Source organism: Anguilla anguilla, chromosome 4 (genome assembly GCF_013347855.1).
Source record: "Anguilla anguilla isolate fAngAng1 chromosome 4, fAngAng1.pri, whole genome shotgun sequence".
Lineage (NCBI taxonomy): Eukaryota > Metazoa > Chordata > Actinopteri > Anguilliformes > Anguillidae > Anguilla > Anguilla anguilla.
Window position 1 is genome coordinate 20094071 of NC_049204.1, and position 18117 is coordinate 20112187.

The following is an 18117-nucleotide window of genomic DNA, read 5'->3' on the forward strand; positions in this document are numbered from 1 at the left end:
TTCCAACCAATTACCTTAGTTTTAGTTTTTTGACAGCCCTATTAACTAGGCTGGTTAACTCCTGGACTTGAGCACAGTAAACTCTTTAGGATATGCTTGCAGTGTGCAGCTGTAGCTGGTGCTTATGCAATTTTCAGATCAAGATATGATTGAGCTAATTGAATAATTAAGAAGGGAAGTTGGCACAAATCCTGAAACGGATAGGCCCTTGTTGTGCACCCCTGCTTTAGCCCATTGTAGACCTACTGAACTAACCAGCAAGTTATACGTTTCTCAAACTGATAAATCTAAAATAAACAAATATTTGTATTAAACCATAAAAAAACTCATTTTTTTTAATTGGACGAGTTATTAGGTCACCAAATATATTCCAGATTTGGCATAGTCTAATTCGTGGATATATATATACTACACACCATTCAGATATTTTAATGTAATATATACAGCTATGGTTAATCGCAGCAAAACTCAGACACTGAAAAAATATTGGAACCGATCTTGATTAAAAATAAAAAGCCACACACACATTTGTGACAATTTATAGGTCTAGGCGTAAACAAAGCGGCGGCGTAACCGCTAAAACAATTTGGTTCCGTATTTATGAGATAGCGGATTGCTGTGCAGCTTGTGTTCTAATTGGATGCTGATGTAGGAGTTAGCCGAGGGGGGAGCTGTCGTGTGTTTACCAGGGGGAAGAGCAGGAAAGAGAGAGGGTGAGTGGGGGAGCGAGCGAGAGAGAAAACTTTTCAGTTTTAAAGAGCTGGAAGAAGCGTGCGCTGGAGCGGCGACCATGCAGGTAAATGCGTTAATTGCATTGATCTTAATTAAACCATATTGACTGCAGATTAGTTATACACTTACCGGATGACTCTTATCGTGTGTTTTTATTTTCTGTCAGAAGATGGATCAGTTGGTGCAGCTCTCGCCGTAATGTGGGTTTCCTTTGAATTTGTACCTTAAAATCTCAAAGTTTTCAGTCTCCTGGTTCCCTCTTTCTCCCCTCCTACCAATCCCTTCGCGGCTCGCCCTGTACATGCGGAACGTTTGAAGAATCCCTGCGTTTTGTTTTATGCGTTATAATTGGATAGTATAATATTTAAAACGCTATTGAGCGCGTCCTAAATATTATTCAAGCAGTTTAGAAGTGGGGATGAGATCGCAATGGGGTTTTATAGGGGTTATGTATCTCTTGGCGGAGGAAGAGGGAACCGAATGTTTTTTCCACACATCTGTAAAAGGAAACCAAATTTATTAATTACACAGTCGAAGCTATTGTAGGCCCGAGTTTCCTTTCGGTCAGGCAGCGGTCGGTGTAAAACCGCTTGCCCGCTTGGCAGCATTCACGTTTCGCTAAGGGCACTACTCAAGGCCGTGGTTTTCGAGGAGATTGCCGATGCATATTATTTTAACAGGAACGATGATTAATGAATGTCGATTGTGCATTTGTATTCATGTTGTAGGTCATTGGCACTAGCTAGCTAGCTCGTTAACTATATTCGACGTGGCTCGTAGATTACCATTTTCCCACCAAATAAAAGTGGATGAGAGATTAGTTGGCTAGCTAGCTCGCTAATTGTGCTTCGACTTTCATTTATGGTGTCTTGCTCTTTTGTTTAAATGTGTAATTAATACCGCCAAGTGATTTTACGCTTATGTATCTTACTAACCAGGGCAAGCTATGTTGATTTGAATACATCCACTTATTTAGTAAGTTAACCACAGTTATTTCATTTAAAATGTTTTGCTTATGTTACATAAGTCTAGACGACACGGCAAGCTAGCTTGCAGGCTAGCTAGCTAATTGATCCACCGGTTGGTGTTGCTAATTAGTCCTTGGTCTAATTAAATTAGCGGGGGGAATTTATGCATACGTATTTACACATCGGTAATAAATCAAATGGTATTGTATTCTGTTTTTATTAATAGTATTTTTTAGATCAAACCGACAGCCTGTGCTACTTATTTTTTGTAAACAATACACAACACTATCATTCTGGTCTGGGGCCGCAGCTAATTGGAATTCTATGACGTAAGTGGGGACTATTGTATTGCCGTTTCTATAGTTTAACGTTTCATCAGGTTTAGCTAGTTGCTTAATGCCTCCGTTTCATTGTATTTTGTTTGCATTATGACTGTGGCAACAGACAATAAGGCGAAGTTTTGTTATGCTGTGTATGTTCCACAGATGAGTTGTCAGCATTGCTACAAATTGCCTGTGGGTCATTCCACATGAAAGCAGTCATTTTTTCTTAAAATAGGCTGACTGTCAAGAATACCCCCTGCTTGGCTATATATATATATATATATATATGAATTTGGAAATGTTTGAGGGCTGTTTAAATTTGCTGAAGGTTCAGAAGCAAAAATATAGCATTGACATGGCCATATTGAATGAATGTTGATCACTGTTACTGCTAGTTGACTTAATTACCACTAGTTTTCAATTTAATTACTACAAGCCTAAATGATTCACATTCTTTAAACTGGTGTATTTTGACGTCAGTTCAGAAGGACCTCGCTTCTTGAAGTATTATTTTCTCCATAATACCATATCTAGCCTGTTTATTACTTATTCAAATGCATTAAGGGGAGACTTGTTTATGGCCCTTTTTTATTGCTCATTTGTATTAGATGTTGGAAATTGCCCTACATGTAGAGAGGTCTTTGCTTGCTGAAGCGAACTAAAACTAAAAGCAACTGAGTTCTTGATTATGCTGCCTTATTATGCATTCCAGTCACCGTGCAGTTCAATTAAGTTAAAGATCTCATTTCAGTTTGTTGACTTGTCAGTTGGGTCGGTGTTTCATAAAATTCAGTTTCAAAATTGGTTTTGTTTGGTCTATACAGTACTTAATCTGCACATGAACTTGGTTTAAATTGTATAGTATTTGCGTTCTCACCCATTTTGTTGGCTGATAGGTACTTAATTATTTGTATGCTTGTGCATTTCAAAGAAAACTGAAATGCCACCTGTGACTTGCTGCAAAAGTGCAATGATCAGCCTTGATTCATCATTTGCCAACCGGTGGAGAAAGGTAAAACTGTGTAAATGATTTGGCTAATTAAGTACTTAAGAGCAGACACTAGAGCCGAAACGTGCATGCACACAGCCCTCCAGGAATTGAGCTGACACCCCTGACCTAGTGGATCTGAAGATAATATTACAGCTTGCTTCATTATTATTATTCTGATCCATGCAAGGAAATATAATTAGCCTACTTATTTAGTAGCACATTATTTTATGTGCAAAGTGGTGTGTAAATGGTGTTCTTGTGGCACACAAACAAATTATAATCTAATTAGGTGATAGGCTAATGTAATGCCTTGACTGTGTTTACAGCTCAATCAGAGGTGGAATGTAACATTTGAACTGAAGGAACATTTTAGAAATGACTTATTTTGTAGCGTCATGAAGTTTTCATTTGCATTTGAGGAAAATATCTTTGCTGTCTATCATCAAAGCATTTCAACACTAATGATTACAGCTAAAAAGTAGTTTTGTTTCCTGGTAGTTTCCCATCCATCTGAAGAGATGGATTCTGTAGAATTACTCTAAATAGCCCAATTATGTTCAGCTAAACTGAATTGTAGATGTGTCTGTTTATCTCTTTCTGTAGAAGGATGTGATTTTGAGAACTTAAAAAGTTTTATTTCTGATGTGCTTGAAAGTCTGACAAAGAGCACTATGGATTTGGTTAACAAGTTACCAAATATATTTAGGAAAACTGCAGTGGGAACTTGCTGAAAAAATATTGCTACATAGGACTTCGTAACTTCATTTTTGATACCTGTAGTGGTGGAAAATCGATGGTGATAATTGGCTACTTTATTTTTAAAAACCTGTAGTTGCCCCATGTTCTTCAGATTGAATTGGTGCTATCAGTGCTAGATTTAAGGCCTGACTGTCATGTATGGAAGCCTTCTTTTAAAGAATAGTATGAGTCACTTGGTAGCTGTAAAAGACTGTGGCAAAGCAAATCATTAAAGGTTTTTAAGTGAGATTCCTTACGGTAATAGGGGGCAATGTTGGGACACACATTCCAAAGAAGGGCCCTCAAGAATTCCCTGAAATCTACATCAAAATAAAATTGTTCCACTGTGCACCAGACTGTATGATGATGGTAAATGTGACTCCTAATTTCATTTGTTGCTCTTCATTGTACATGGGTTGGGGCATTGTACAGCTGCTGGGGTGTGGTGTAAGTCTTAAAATTTGACAAAGTAAATTCATATTTGAACATTTGTTTTATTATTTTTTTTAATTAAAATTTGATTTTATTATACCCAGTGTACGTGCTACCCATGACATTCTGTGCAATTCCACACATCCTACTCCTTTCACTGACCCAATAAATTGTTTAAAAAAGTGTTGAAGATGAAATGGTCAAAAGCTTTCACGTAAATGGCTAAACCCTGCTGAATCCATTTAAATACTGGCTTTATACAGTAGCTGTGTTCCTTCACATTTCCACTGTAGAGTACACCACTTTATTTATCCTGGCTTTATCCTGACTAGAGTTCCGTGAGGATAATTTCCTTAAATCCAACAACCATTCTCTTATTGTGCAGTTCATGTAGAGCAGGGATCAGCAACTCATGGTCCTCGAGGGCTGAGAACTGCTGGTTTTCCACCTTCCCTTTGCCTGGGAGTCAGGTGTGAAGACAGTCTGGCCAATCGGTAGCACTAATTACCCAGGAGAAAAGAAAACCAGGGCTGGATTTGGATTCGAGGGCCAGAGTTGATGATCCCTAATGTAGAGGAATCCACCATTGCACCATTGTTTTCTTTACTACTATAATTCCAGGGCTCCAGCTATACCCTGCTCTACTAGAACTCTAATAATCTGAAACAGCATTAGCCTCTTTTCAGCTTCCATACCTCTGAGAAGTTTTCTAATAACCCAGCACCCCACCACCCCCCGTTTTTCAGATATTAAGGCACTAGAGTGAGTCTCAGGATTACCTGAGCCAACGTTGAGTTACTGGACAATGTGAAACTAAAATTTTTTAACAGAATTCAATAATGCAATTGCCTAGCTTGCGAACCACATTGTGAGAAGTTTGGCATTGCTGAGAACAGAAGTAGAGGCAGTTTACTTTCCAAATAACAAAGGTGGAGGTAGTGGATTGAGTTGGGTTGGTTAGTGTTATTCCTCAAAGGTTATCTACAACCTACAAGGGGACAACTGAAGTTCAGTTCCGCATGTTAAATGCATGCTGGCTTCCTTAGTAATGCAGAACTTTGATAAAGTGAGTTTGGGCACAACTTCTAAATGACAAGCCGTTGACCAATAAGTTGCCAGTATTTTACTGATCCAATAATTCAGCCCTATTCTTTCACTCACTACAGATATTGCTAGGCTCCTTTGTGCTTTTGTGATGCATGGAAACAGAACCTTTAACAGTTCACATAAAATAAAATATGAAAAAAGGTACTTTGCATTCAACGGTATGTGCACTCCCTTGGTATTTTGTCTCTTTCAGTTGCACCCACTCCAGCCCATTTTCACTGCTGCGTGTAATGAAAGTTGCAGGTCTGGAGTTGTAACATGCTCTTGCACGGGTGGACCAGATTGGAGGTAAAGGTCAAGTGGAGTGAGCTATGGTGGCGTTCCCAGTTTGCGTTTGATGGCTGTTCAACTGCGCAGTGCTTTAGAAACGATGCTCTTCACCCACATATTGAACCTTACTTTGGGCAAAACAATGCCCTGTGTGTAAGCATGACAAAGCACAGCTCCATGTGGCCTGCATTTGTCCGTGTTTTGGCTTGGAACAACGTGTATGACGGACTGACTGTGCCATTCACCTGATATGAACCCAGTACGGCACCCCTGGGATGCTATGAATTGGTGTCGTTGAGATCTCTTCCTGCTGAGCTGTGTTGCAGCTCTTCTCATTAGCTGGATTGATTTCCCCGAGTGAAATAAAATGCCCCTGTACTGCTGAAACCTTGAGAGGTGCTAGCATTGCTAACAGCCGATGGAGGATACCGAACTAGATGTCAAACTCATTCACTGGGGTGAAAAATTGAAAATAGTTTAGCAGCCTGTCTATAGAAATATTGGACATGAATATACAGGCCAGCTACATATGGAATGTCGTTTTAAAAACCTGGGACAATCAGATTTGTAACGGAAAATTCTGTTGAAGCTGGTATATGCAGAAGTATGCTAGGATAGATGCTGGGGGGTCCTTTAGTACAGAAATTTTCCTTGCATTGAACTGCCCCAAGCTAAATAAATGAGAGCAATCAGTAATTTTCCTTTCAGTGAGTCTGATATTCCTGGAATGCCAGTCTAAACATGGGAACTGAGATGGGACAGTAGACAAAATAAGCTGACTAAAAATAGTGCAATTAAATTAGGATTTATTAGGACATGCATAGAAATTGTGTTTTGCCTGCAGCATGGGGAAAAATAAGGCCAAAATGCATCAACTGCAGAAACGGTGCATTTGGCCCATGACCGATGCATCACTGGTTTAGGGAGCTGCACTGTTCCAATTCAGGGTCCAGTTCGGTTTCCTCAAGTGGTAATCCAAGTCTGTTATATAATATTGGAACTGAGACCTTTTTCAGTTTTTTTATTCAGTGAGTCTGTGCTGTGTTCAGGATCATTTAAAATATTTGTCTGGCATCATACGCATGCTTGTGTAAAAATAGCATTAATTACTCTCTGCCTTATTTACATGCGGTCTTATGGTGAATATTGATTTGAAGGTCCAATTTGCACAACAGGGAGTGGCTTTGCACTTTGCACTTTTTGTACGTCGCTTTGGATAAAGGCGTCTGCCAAATAAATGTAATGGCTTTCTTGTAGAATACAAATTTATTTGGTGAGCAGTCCATCCACACTGAAACTAACAAGGCATTATAAATTATTTAGCCTATATCGCACAAGCAGCATATGTAATAACGTATGCAGACTAACAATTATTAATTATGGTAACTGGGCATGTAGCTCATTACAACAATAAAAACATCCAACAATATTCCTGCAGTTATGCTGAAGTGCACCATACTTACATAATGCTAAGGTGGATGTAGACCCTACCAGTGATCTGGTAAAGGAACATTACCTTAAGTGGAAAAGATGACTAATATGAACATGTGTGATGGGGTTGTAAACAAGGACAGATGGCTTTGTTTTGCTGGGGAGAATTTCTTTTATTTTTTTAATAGATTTCTTGGTATTGATTTGGCTATATTTCCTGGAATTAATTTCCTCTACATTGTCATCACAGTCCATAGTTCATCACTAATTGTGCAGCATTATATCTTCCTTTATAAGTAACGATTATTTTTGCTCTGTAATCTTCATACAATTTGATGAATTAGGCTGCATATCTAATATGATAATATTTTAGTATTTTGTTAGGTAGCTTGGTATTTGGGATATTCTGTCTGCCAAGCTGGCTTTCTTGGTTTCCTACATAAGTAACTACAATGATCTTGGACTCTCAGTGAAAGACACTCTTTCCAAAATGGCAAAAAAATTACATGTAAGAACAATTTTTTAATCTATCAGAGTATTATCTATGCTTTTGTTGTTGTTTTATACAAGATAAATTCTAGTAATACATTTGTAAACATTTTTTTTCATGCTGAAATCTACAAAAACATAATTTATTATTTATTTATGATAATTTATTAACAGTAATTGATTTTCTGTGCATTACTTATAAGCACAATGGTTAATGCACCAGAATTGAAAAATAATGTGTTTAGTAAGTGTTATGGTTGTGGTACAATGAATACTGAATTTTGTGCTGTTCATGTGACAAGTACATTTTGGTAACACGTATGTGCAGAAGATATTTTCGGCTCTTTTAGAGAACATTTAAATCCTCAGCAACCCACACCACTGACCTGTTTAGCAGTGAGCACATTTTGTTTGAAATCAAGCCATGTATGGAACCGTACCATTTTCAATAGCAGTTTGTTTGTTGGAAAGTATTACAAGGATATAGACAAGGTCCTGTAAATGTCCAGTAGTGCTCTGAACTTGAATATCCCTGATATTTAGGCTTCGTCAACTCTTGTAGCCATTTAAACGTAGCTTTTGCCTGGAATGAATGCCTACACAAAATCAATGGCGCACTGGACAGTTTTCACCATATCTGCAACTCTAAGGTGATATAATGGTGTTGTGATTGTTGCATTAGGATGGTCATTGTGAGCTTGGTAGTGCAGTCCTCCTCAGCTTCAGGAACTTACCCTCTGCCTCTGTCTTTCAGGAGGAGTCGGGGGAACTTGAGTGCAGTGAGAGCAATGGCGTGCTGGTGTGGTCATGTCCCCTGTGTCAACAAGGACAGACTGACAGAGATGCACTTGCTCTGCACCTGACCCACAGACATAGTGTGCTGCCTGCCTGTCTGGACAGATTGCTAGAAAGTGTAAGTTTGCATGCGTGCGCACACACACACACTCACATACACCTGTGGTCATTTCTGTTCAGTTTACAGAATGTTACTTTGTAAGGGCACAGTTTCTCCTATGCAAGCATGAAAATATTTCAGTAACACTTTGAATAGCAACGGTCTGTAGTAGCAGTAATCTAGTGTAAATTCCTCTTGTGTTTACAAAATGTTACTTTGTATGCTCATTTCACTGAACGTACATCTAGATTTCAGCAACTGACTTGCTAGTGTGCAGTAGGGGCTAGAAACCAACTTATAAGCAGGACATTTAAGGTAATGATCCCTGATGAGACTAGAGGGGTTGTACTTTTGAGCAGGGTCAGATATTATATTACCTGGTTTGCATCAATAAATATTGGTAAATACTGTATGAATGTACAATATGTAGAATTTGAAATGTGTATAGCTACAACTGTTTTGGGTATTATGTGGAATGTTTCAGTAGTGCATCAATACTGCCTTGGCTCCTTGTAGCTTTTCCCCACTGCAAAGTAGAGATTGCTTTCATTTTTTTTAAGATGTGGAAATCTGAGAACTGTTAAAATCAGTGGTTTCCATATCTACATGAAGTACCCTGTTCTTCCCTAGAAAGACTGCTTTTGGTTGTTCAGATGCCACTTTCAAATAGATTTTGACTTATTGACTAATGGTAGGAAAGGGAGCAGCTTTTAAAGAATTGAGTAAACTTTCAAGGGAAAAAACATTGTTACAGTGAATAGGTGTGTTTAACTGTGCTTAATATTGACCTTGTTGACCTCCATGCAATAAAAGACATGCTTCAATAAGAGCACCCATTCTTGTGTGCATTATGAGCACTCTTTTTGAGGATGTATTCTTCTCGAGTAGGCTCTTGGACTATTGGGTAATGCACACAGCTAAATTTCTCAACGCAGTGCCGAGTATGACTGGCAGTTCCATAAGAATTGCCTGGGAAGGGAGTGTGTGTCAGTTAGACTCATTTGATCGATTGAGCACTTGAAGGCTACCTGTGCCAACCGCATAAGTAGTGCAGTCCTCGGGTGTAATGAATGCACGGCCCAGCTAGTGGACTGATGAGTTCAAAGAAGTGCAGCAGCTGTCTAAATGTTTGTACAAATATGGCGGACAAAAAGATGTGAAAAAACATATTGTTTCGTGGGAATATCATTATTCTGGGTTTTGAGACCATACCTACTATGGCAAATGACAACAACAGACATATGCAGTCTTTATTGGTATGCAGTATTTACCTGGAACATCCAAGCAGTGATTAGTCCGCCAGTAGTTTCCTGGTGTGTTGCATGCTGTATTTGGACTTCAGTAGGAGTGTGTTTGTGTGGAATTGGTTCGGTTGGTGCAGCCTTTCATCGCCGTATGTCATTTTCATTAGTTAATAGTATTTTGTTCCTTTTCACTTTGGTAAGGCTGTTCCAGTTGACTGTGCCAGCGAAGATGATGTGGAAGACAAAGCTCAAAACAACATAGGTGAGTTTAAGAATGTCAGTATGTCTGGGATGAGGAGTCTGGGTAGCCAGGCTAGGCATCATCTACTTTGTGAAAAACCAGCACAATAAAATGATTGAATTATGTATCCTGTATTTTTACAACACAGATTTTCTGCACCATCTAAATGGTTTTCTGTCGCATACGTATCTACCAGCAACGTGGATTGAGATGTGTTTTGGGAGGCATAGTGTACAGAAGTTCTGTGCCTTTCCATTGGCTTTTTCCACAGGGTTTTCTTCTGCAAGTTTCCATATGTTGATGTTTTTTGAGAAATGAGTGACGTCACGTAAGAAAAGTGTAGGCAGCAATGCCCTGTGGTCACTCTGCATCCCCACGCATGTTCTTGTTCATCTTTGCAGTCCCATTCATCTCTCTGTGTATTTCATTGTGAATCTAAGTAACGCCCAGTGTGTAACACAATGCATTGTGTTGCCTTTCTTGCCTTTAAAATCCTCATTAACATCGTCATCATTTTAATCAGGTAGTTCTCTTCTCTTTGACAGATTGCCCCTGTCCACAGCAGATGCCATTGGAGATATCTAAGGCTTCATCTGATCCTTCAGAAGCTGATGTAAATACTGAAGGATCTAACCAGGCTGCTGGCAATACATTGTTTCTCAGTGGTTCCGGGGTCAAACCTGCTTCTTGCCATGAAAAAGAGATTAGAGGAGGAGGAGCAAGAGACCAGGAAGAAGCTGAGGAGGGCAGCTTGGAGCCCAGCCTAGAAAGAACTGAACTTCCTGATTCAATGAAATCTGAAATGGGATCCTCCAGTGCTGCTGTTGATAATGACGGGTCTGTCGGTAAAAGTAGTTCAGCGGTTTCTGGCGACTCATCACTTGAAAAATTTCTTGACCCAAACTGTCCCTTCAAGTGTCACACGTGTTTGGAGTCATTTACTTCCAAAAGTGTATTGAGTATCCATTACAGTTCACCCACCCACCTGCAACGGATTAGAACAGCTTGGGCAAAACAAGGTGGTGAAAATGACTCTTCCACCTCCATCCAACCAAATCTGATTCGCCCGTTTAAATCCAGCAAGCCCTACCAGTGTGCTGTGTGTCGCGTGTCTTACAATCATGCAATCACTTTGGAGAGTCACTTAAAATCTGTGCTGCATCAGACTCGTAGTCGAAATTCTGCTGTGTATCAGACTCGTAGCCGAAGGTATGCCAGCAGTGCAACTGGAAATTCTGGGAGTAAAGGCACTGGGAATTGCGGGAATAGTGTAACAGCTACAAGCTCAACCGTTGCCTCTGGGGATAGTGCTACCCAGGCTGCCAGTGCCGCCACAGGAAATTGCGGTAACCCAGGAAGCCTGGCTGCTCCAGCCATGATGACCAAAGATGAAGAGCAAATGAAACCCCATCCAGTTCTCTCTCTGCTGTCCTCTCCTGTGGCCTCAGCTCAGGCAGTCTCTGCATTTCTTACTCTCCTCACATCCAGTTCTCCCTCCCTTTCTCCTTCTCTCCTGCCCTCTTTGTTCACAGTGAATGCCAGTGCCTCTCCAGCCACACCTGCCCCTCAGCTGATACCGCAGCAGCAGCTCCTCCTGCCCCTCTTCCTGAACGGACTCCAAGCTCAGAACCAGAGTCCAAACCCTGAATCCAGCAATCCTATTCTGACGCAGCCTGTCTCAATTTTGGGTCTCAATGCTGCACAACAGGCTCTTTTGGCCCAAAGACTCAGTTGCTTGCAGAACCTGGGATTGGCAGTTGGAAACTCTGCAGCTGCTCAGACCTTTGCAGAAGAAAAGGAGATCAGAGACTCTGGAGAGGAAGAGAAGATGGTAGAGGAACAGCACAGCCCCCTACCTAGTGGAAAGACAAATGGCGAAGAGGATAAATATGGAAAGAGAAGCATGCCAGAGGCAAGTGAGCATGGAGAGCAGGCAGGGTCAAATTTGAGTGTTGATGAAGAGGTGGAGGGAAAGACAGTTTCTGAAGTGTTTTGTGGAGAAATCATTCAGCCAAATCTTCACTCCCCAGCTGCTTCAAATAAAGTCCCTGTTGACAGCCCTTCACCAGGCAATGCGTCTCTGACCAGCAATATCAGCCATAGCCCCATCCACCTGAACTTTACACTGAGCCCTGATACCACGCCACAAAAATCCCACACTGATACCAGCCTAAGCCCAAGTTCAAACCACAGTTCCAGACACTCTCCAAGTGGTCCCAGCATGGAGAATAAATTTAATTTTGCAAGACCCAGCCACGTCAACACTATTCCTGCACTGAATCTTCAGGACCCTGCTTGTAGCAATGCAAATGTGAAGCCTCCCAACCCCAAACCTGGAACTCCAACACTGTCAGAGTTCCAACACCAGGTATTGTGGGCATTCCTAGAATCGCGCAGTGATGCAGATGCAGCCAGCCCTCCCCAGGAAGACTGTGAAGCCCTAAGCCTAGAGGTGGGTCTAGAGGTGGAGAAGGTACGCAGGTGGCTCTGGGATGCACGGGAGGCTCGAGGTAGAGGGAGGCTAGAAACTGAGCATGCCAGCTGTAAGGTGGTACCAAAAGACCCAGATGTTGAGGGTACTGAAAGGGCTATGGATCTAGAACCCGAGGAAGGGGAAGGTGTCCTTACAATTGATGAGTCGGAGGGTGCTGACAGTCTGGTCAGGCATAGCTGTGCCATGGATTTGTCCGGCAGTGGGGAGAGGGGGAAAGGGCATGAGAGTGAGAACCATGGTGGTGACTCAGACAAGGAAGATATCTACACATCTGTCATTGTGACAGACGAGGAGAGCCAGGACAGCTCTATGAGGGAAGAGTCTGTCAGCCCATTAAGATTAGACAGACGAGAACCAGTGGCTCAGAAAAAGGATAAATGTGGAGGGAAAGTTCTTCGCTCCTCTACAGTATTTCTTTCTGACGCAGAAGATGAAGAGGATGAAGAAGGAGGAACCCAGAAAATGAAGAGAAAAATGAAGCGGGAGATGGAAAATGAGGAGCCTGATATCAAGAGGGAAAGACTGGACCCTGATGTAGATTTGGAGTTGGAAGCTCAGGCAGACCCTCCTGCTCCTCTTCATGTAGAGCAGCAAAGTCTTTTCAGGATTGGTGGTCGTGACATTCTACATTCTCTTCCCCTCTCCCTTTCTCTTGCTCCCTTTGCCACACAGTTTATCAGCCCTTATGTTCTCCAACTTCCTGCTTCGGCGGTGGGATTAGGCATGAATGCTGGAGAAGAACATCGAGGAAAGGCTCCTACTTTCACAAACCCCCCTGCAATCACCCGTTGCTCTGGTCCCTTTTCTGATCCTCGCAAAGCACCGCCTCCTGCCTCCCACACCCCTCCCTCCCAGTTCCTACCCAATGGAGAAGATTACGAGTCTGCGCTGGATCTCAGCATTGGGAAAAACCACAGCTCTACTACGTCATCCTCATCCTCTTCTTCTGCTTCTATAAAGGACGCTATTGCTCATAGAGACCGTTTGCTTGATGGGCTCGGATTCAAGCCAACATCTGTGGGTGTAGCTGGTGCAGGTGGTCTCATTGTGGTCCGTGTCAAACCTGAACATGCTCTGGCTGTCCCATCATCCACTAACAGCAACACTGTAAACATCAGCAGCAATAATAATACCAAGACTAATTCTGCGTACAGAACAGCACAGCAAGTAAGCAACTCTGTGAAGGACCGAGGGAGAGAAAAGGAGAGTGAAAAGGACAGCAAAAATCCCAAGGCACAGCGGTACAGGGACATTAGGCGTTCTCGAACTATCATTCATACCGAGCAGCTGGATGTGCTGTATGGCTGCTACTTCAAAGACCCAAACCCCGGAAAACAAGAATTTGAGCAGATAGCAGAGTGGGTCCATCTCCCTAAGAAGGTAGTTCAGATCTGGTTTCAGAACATGAGGGCCCGGGAACGTAAGGGGGAGGTACGTTTCATAAGTGACGGCACTTTGGCGGCAGTGGGGAAGCCTCTCATTAAGTTCACCTGGCCCCTAACTCTGCCCATCTTCTCCAGCAGCCCCAAATCAAACCCTAGTGCACTTGGCAGCAGCGGGGTGACAAAGGTTTCTGCTGCAGCCAGTCCACCTGTCATTCATCCAAAGACGCGAATAAAGATGGAGCAACTGAAAGAGGAGGACAAAGAAGCCCCTATTGTGCCCAGGCCCAAGTTGGAGAGACAGAACCCAGCTGCAAAGGCGAATATAATCCCCAAAGCAAAGGCTTCAACCGCTGCTGTACCTGAAGTAGTCATGGAGACCCAACCTCCACTGCCTTACTCTTCCCTGAAAAGCAAAGGAGATGAGGAGGAGGAGGAAGAAAGACAAGAGAGAGAGGAAATCACAGATGAGGAAGAAGAGGAGCATGTGGTAGAAAAAATTTTGCCAGGAGCCACCAATCGCATGATACCGAAACAGTCCACCTCCACCAGCAAGCCCACTGCTTTGGGCTCTCAAAAACACAATGGACTTAACTACTGGTCCCCTAAAGGACCATTCAAGATCAACACCTTGACAAGAGAACAGCTGGGCCTCTCTACAGCTCGCACCCCCGCGGTGTTAGCACCTGCACCTGCTGCTACCACCTCTACTCCGCCCCCTACGACCATAAAATCCAGCCATGTGGAACGCGCCTTCGTCCACCACTCTTCGCCCCGGCGGCCGCGGACACACCTGAGCTCCCTGCAGCTGTCCATTCTTCAGTCATGCTATGAGACTTGTGCGCATCCAAATGCGCTGGATTGCGAGACAGTGGGGACTGAGCTGGGGTTGCCGCTCAAGGTGGTACAGATCTGGTTCCAAAACACACGCGCCAAAGAAAAGCGCTGGCGGCTGCAGCAGGAGAAGCAGGTGAGGGGACTGCATCTGCCTAGCTGCTTAAAACCGGGATGTTTTGTTGAACTATGAATTATGTGTACCAGTATTTCATTGCCTTCACCTTAGTAAATCTGTAATTCTTTTTTTCCGATAGCCACATTCAAATGTAATTTACTTGCATTTTGGCAGCTCATATAGCCATTCAAATATTAAAATTCTAATGAAGACTTTGCATTATAGTGCTGTCAGGGAATCATCATTATAAACTCAAGAACAGTTTAATAGATCTTGCTTCCTTTGTTATTTTTCTCCTAGTAATAAATGGCAATAACTGAAATATGAACACAAACATTTGAACTATTACTCATGTTATCTGTCTATCCATCTGTCTGTATGTCTTTTCCTTTCTACCCTCCTCTCACAGCTCCCAGGTGCAACAGATTCCAAGAAGGTAGAGTTCCGTGCAGGCAGCTATCTTCAATACAGTGCACTCCGAGCCAACCGTCCCATCCTACCAAAACCAGTTCACTTGACGGAGGTGGAACCCGCTGCAGGCTCTGTCCAGGGCCAGTCGGCAGGGCAGGAGACCCTCAGAGGCCGATGTGAAGTGTGCGCCGTTTCGTTTGAATCCCGATCAGCAGGCAGAGCCCACGTTTTCTCCGCAGGGCACCTGGCCACGCTGAGAGCCACTAACTTTGGCCAGCCGCCCTCACTCATCAACAGCAGCTCAGCCCCTGGATCTGGGTCTGGTGTGGCTGCACTGTCTTCATCCTCTTCCCCAGCTATCAGCACCAGCAAAGGGAAAGATCTGGAATCAGTGGTACGGACACTGAGCCTTTGCTTTTAATGGACACAGACATTTCTGGGTCCTGGTCTTTAAACAATTGGTTTTTTTTGGTCTCTGGTACAACAAGCATCAGCTAAACATTATCTACAAAGCTCTTAGTATCAAACAAGGCCATTTTGAAAACACACTGATTAATTTCTTGCTGGTTCACTAACAGTAATAATGATGACTGCTTTTTGCTCTGGCTCTGAACAGATCCTCTTCTGTCACCATCCGTCTGACACAAGTGTAAGATCCCTTTTCACACCTGTTTTACTTAATGATCCTCTAAATAATTTACTAATGAACATCCTATCCCAAAGCATCCTCACCCTACTCTCACCGCTGCTTAGACCAAGGAGTCCTCCTGGTAATGGATTCAACTTCCTGGCCTCCATGTTGTATTTTGGGTAAAATCCTGATGATATGATTTTGGACCCAACACTGTCTGTAGTTGTAATATGTTATGAAGATTGCTCTGACAAATCTGTAAAAATTGAATCCCACTACAGTTTGTTGTACAGGATCAGAGCAATGATGATTTCTGATCCATTTCATGGCAGAAGCAGGCAGAACTTATGCACGGAGCTACTGTACTCCTAGTTGAATCATATCTACAGGGTTTATGGTGTAGTCTGCATTTGTTGTAGGGCCTTTTTTGCACTGCATTGTCTTACACAAGAAGTGCTGGGGTTTGGGCAACATTGAATACAGACACTTATACACGCATTCTGTCTGATTAGGCACTACAACAACTTTTAGCACTGCACAACAAGGTAGAGCAGATTGTCTGAATGGGCCCTGGGATAATAGTACTACAGCTTTGGAACTGCTGTCTAGAGTTGAGCCTTTAACCAAAAGGGTAAACCCACTCTTGTACACACTTTTATTCAAAAGACAATCTCAGAGAGAGAGAGAGAGAGAGGGAGAGAGGGAGAAAATGGAAGAAAGGTGTGAGTGTAAAGGTGGTGTCAGGTTCTAATTACACAGCCCTTTGATCCATTTTATGTTTTACAAAACAAGCTGTGGCCATTGTACGCAAAATGCAGGCCTGCACTGATACAGGGTGTAGTTTTGTGCAGGCTAAATATGAAATGTAGTTTCTGTGTTATCTTGAACAAATAAAATGTCATCTTGACTGTTGATAGTTTATTTTTTTCCGCAATTTGTTTACAAAGGCATACATTGCACATGGTAAAACCTGGACCAAAAGGCTGTGGAATAAGAGTTTTTTTTTCAGTCCTGACAAAAGTTTTAATGAGTATTTAAAAAAAATTCAAAATACAATTTTTTTGAGCCCCAAAATAAGATTTAAAAATGTATTTTTCACATCAAAAAATATTTTAAAGAAATTATTTTGTACAATGAATCTGTGAACTTAATATGACAACCATCATGTGCACCCCTGTATACCTTTGCCTTCTATATTGAAACTTGCGACTCAGTGGAAGGAACTGGATAGATCGGCACGGATCTCTCATTCTCATTACCATCAGCACAGACCATTTTCTAAAGGAGCAAACCAAACCCAGGCTGACGTGAATGGGAAAAGAACAGGGTCTGATTTCTTTGAAGAGGATACAAAACCTTTTTCATCCTTCCTCTTGAAGAATTTTTTGTAAGGGTATATGTATCGCAAACTAGAACTGGCTAGGTACTGTGTAGCAAGCCATGCAGTAAGACAAGAAAGCAGAGAAGGGAGGTTTCTGCAGTGGTGTACCGACACTGAAACTTCACGGTGATGTGGATGGGCAAGTGCAGCACGAAGTTGCTGTTGAAGGATGCATGAAATGATTTTTTTTTCTTCCTTTGATATTAAGTTGTATATTGTTATTAATGTTGCTAATGATGAAAAACTAAACTTTTTTAAAGAAATATATTAAGAAAAAAAACTTATTCCAAAGTTACTTTTCCTTTGCTTTCTGTCATTTTTAAACACCAAAAAGCAATCTTGAGGTTGACAGAGTGGTAAAGATGAATAGATATTTTTAATGCAATCTGTAAAGAAATCCAGTTTCTTCTCTGAAAAGGTCCAGGATTTTATGCATGAGCTACAGATTAATAATTTTCATGTAACTCAACATAAGTTACCACATTGTTTCATATTGACAGACGTGCTAAAGTTGTATGATGTGTCGGTGATTTTGCGCATTCAGATGATCACTGTGTACATGAAACTGTAGCTTGTCCATAAATCCAGGATTGGGTCCCGATGCTGTGCTAAAAGAATGGAATCTCTCACAATGTTACACTTTCCAAGTTAGCTAGACGTTATGGAGATGGGCTTTATATTCTATTCACTTTCCTGTGTCACTTGTTATCACTATTATAATAACTGTACTACTTCTGCTATTATTACTGCTATTATCATCACTGTTTTGGTTATTGATTCATAATGGTTAATATGGCACCTGCGAACTCTAAATGAGATGGTATTGGTAGGAATATTTAACAATAATGGTGACAGTCTTGATATAATACTTTAGGATACTGATTGTTTTTTCCTCACTTGTATCTTTTGTGTTCTCCATTCTGTTTTTTTTTTGTTGTTTTTTTTTTTGGTTTACAGAAAAGGAAAAATAAAACCTGTATCTCTTGGGGGGACATTCATTTTTGA

General features: G+C 41.7%; 1 protein-coding gene across 1 annotated transcript; it reads left to right on the forward strand.

Moving 5' to 3' along the window:
• Positions 1 to 677: 677 nt before the first annotated feature.
• Positions 678 to 18110, forward strand: zfhx2 (zinc finger homeobox 2). Its single transcript, XM_035414012.1, has 5 exons — positions 678 to 796; positions 8236 to 8394; positions 9822 to 9882; positions 10407 to 14707; positions 15099 to 18110. The coding sequence occupies exons 1-5, from the start codon at positions 791 to 793 to the stop codon at positions 15519 to 15521; spliced, it is 4950 nt and encodes a 1649-aa protein (XP_035269903.1). The 5' UTR covers positions 678 to 790; the 3' UTR covers positions 15522 to 18110.
• The last annotated feature ends 7 nt before the right edge of the window (positions 18111 to 18117 follow it).